This window comes from Dioscorea cayenensis, unplaced genomic scaffold (genome assembly GCF_009730915.1).
Source record: "Dioscorea cayenensis subsp. rotundata cultivar TDr96_F1 unplaced genomic scaffold, TDr96_F1_v2_PseudoChromosome.rev07_lg8_w22 25.fasta BLBR01000132.1, whole genome shotgun sequence".
In the NCBI taxonomy this organism is placed as follows: Eukaryota; Viridiplantae; Streptophyta; class Magnoliopsida; order Dioscoreales; family Dioscoreaceae; genus Dioscorea; species Dioscorea cayenensis.
In genome coordinates, this window is record NW_024086523.1 from 685 (window position 1) to 3,214 (window position 2,530).

Genomic DNA, 2,530 nt, shown 5'->3' on the forward strand with positions numbered 1-2,530 from the left:
ATACGCATTTTGGTATTTATTTAATAAAAATGTAATATTTTTAAAAAAATAGCCTCATGCCTATCCTCAAACTAATGGCTTTCTTTATTATAACAAAAATATCCTTTGTGGGAGTGGCAACAAGCATTCCTCGCGTATGTATAGAATTCTATATCTACCAATGACAAAATAAAAGAAATTAAAATATTCAAACTAAAATCAAAGTTGGATTAATTAGTTTGTCAACTCAGTTATTGTTGTAATAACCGAATAATCAATGTATTTAACTACTCTATTGAAAGTTGAGAACTTTCTCCCATTGAGTCATAAATAAAATATAAAATTATGGTGATCTATCTACATTAAAAAAAATAAAACACATAATTTACCGACTCCCGCCTGCGACGGCATCAATAATATCAGCCAAAATTTTTCTCGACTAGTTACCTCAAAATGATTCCTTTCTCCTTTATAGTGAATTTCATATTCCTCAATAACTCATCCAAGTCTCTTGATACTTTGTTCAGAGGTGCTCATTCCACAAGCACCAGTTATTTCAAACTTCAACTTTGGACTGGCCGTAATCATGGCAATAGATGAAGTTCACATCCTCTCAAGATGTTTGGTGCAGCCTCCACACAAAGATAGGAAGAAGGAACAACAAATAATCCACCTTACACCATGGGATCTCAAGTCAATCTCCATAGGTTACATCCAAAAGGGTATTCTCTTCTCCAAACCATGCTCTTCTAAATCTATTAACTCTATCGTTGACTCCCTCAAATCTTCTTTCTCTTTAACACTCAATCATTTCTTCCCCCTTGCTGGTCGTCTCACTGTCACTGCACATGAAAGCACACCACCATCTTTCTCTGTATGCATCTCTTGCAATGATGAAGGTGCTGAATTCATCCATGCCGTTGCCAATGAAGTCACCATCTCGGACATTGTCAACTCTACCTCTGTGCCTCCTATACTACAACTCTTCTTCCATCTCAACGGAGCTGTGAACTTTGAAGGCCAATCACTCCCACTCCTATCCGCCCAAGTCACTGAACTAAAAGATGGCGGCATCTTCATTGGCTGCTCTTTTAACCATATCGTTGCCGATGGATTCTCGTTTTGGCACTTCATGAACTCATGGTCTGAGATTTCAAGAACCAGTTCTCATTCAATCACTCTTCCGCCATCTCATGAGCGTTGGTTCATTGACTCTTGCACACCTCCCATTCGTTTACCATTTCAGCAACCTCAAGATCTCATCAAGAGTTATAGTTCTCCACAACTTGATGAGTGTGCCTTACATTTCTCAGCTGAAGTGGTTGCAAAGCTGAAGGCAAAAGCCAACAAAGAGATGCAAACCAATAAGATTTCATCCCTTCAAGCCTTGTTAGCTCATGTGTGGCGAAGTGTGACTAGAGCTCGTTGCCTCAAACCTGATCAGCCAACAGGTTACTTTTTGGCCATGGGCAACCGATCAAGGTTGGATCTACCTTTACCATCAGCATACATGGGTAACTCTCTACAAATAGCAGACGCGGTCAGAATCTTAGCAGGAGAGCTGGTAGGAGGAAGCTTGGGATGGGCTGCGAATTTGCTTAATGAAGCAGTGGCATCTGTGACTCATGATAAAATTATAGAGTTTCTTGATTCATGGCCTAAGTGTCCCTCTTTTAATGACATTAGTCAGTTCGCTCCTTGTGATTTGTTCACAGGAAGCTCCCCGAGGTTTGATGTGTATGGAAATGACTTTGGCTGGGGAAAACCTATTGCTGTTCGTAGTGGAGGTGCAAACAAGTTTGACGGGAAGATTACTGTATATCCCGGGCCAGAGAAGGGAAGTATTGCATTAGAGATTTGTCTCTTGCCACATGTATTGAAGCGTCTCATGGAGGATAGCGAGTTTATGAAGATGGTGAGTGCGCTATAGTTTTGGATTGAAGAATTTTTTTAAGAATTTTTTGTATTATTATTATTATTATTAGAAAATTGGTTTTCTCTTCATATTGTTGGTTTTTCTTTCTTTTTCTCAATATAGATGTTTGGAGATTTTTAACGTATGTGCCATTTATTTCTCAATCATATACGGGATCATACCTTCATAAAACCTCGACTTTGGGACTTGTGAGTCACAAAACCACAATTTCTATTTTCTTTAAAAATTGATTTATGTATAAAGGGCAGTGGTTTCTCACTTTCACAGTGAGTGAATAGGTGTGGGGTTAAGACCTTGTGGTGTGGTATTGTAGAATATTGTTAATTCCTTATTTATTAGGATTAGGTACTGTACATTGGGTTTCAGTGTGAGTCTTTTATGAAAAAAAAGTTATATCCTTCACTTTTCCAATATTATATGTCGGGGAGACTTATTATCATGGTATTATAGTCCTTAATATCATTTTGGGCTCATGTATAGCAGGTATTCTTTATTTTGTGCTAGCTCGCTTTCATATGGTAAATCCCTAAGTTAACTCGCTTTCATATGGTAAATCCCTAAGTGGTCACTAAACCAATGCAATCAATACACCTCTGTAACTATCAATCTCTTTGA

At 38.1% G+C, this 2,530-nt stretch overlaps 1 protein-coding gene across 2 annotated transcripts; it reads left to right on the forward strand.

Annotated features, from left to right (window-relative positions):
• The first annotated feature begins 358 nt into the window (after positions 1 to 358).
• Positions 359 to 2,048, forward strand: LOC120253615 (protein ENHANCED PSEUDOMONAS SUSCEPTIBILITY 1-like). 2 transcript variants are annotated; one of them, XM_039261920.1, is made up of 2 exons: positions 359 to 701; positions 835 to 2,048. In XM_039261920.1, exons 1-2 carry the CDS (start codon positions 661 to 663, stop codon positions 1,907 to 1,909), a joined length of 1,116 nt encoding a protein of 371 aa, XP_039117854.1. In that variant the 5' UTR covers positions 359 to 660; the 3' UTR covers positions 1,910 to 2,048. The 2 variants fall into 2 exon arrangements, with proteins under 2 accessions (XP_039117854.1, XP_039117853.1); XM_039261919.1 differs by having other exon boundaries at positions 360 to 2,046.
• The last annotated feature ends 482 nt before the right edge of the window (positions 2,049 to 2,530 follow it).

Excerpts from the sequence above, each read along its gene's own strand:
- LOC120253615 (XM_039261919.1), top strand. The coding sequence starts at position 566 with ATGGCAATAGATGAAGTTCACATCCTCTCAAGATGTTTGGTGCAGCCT.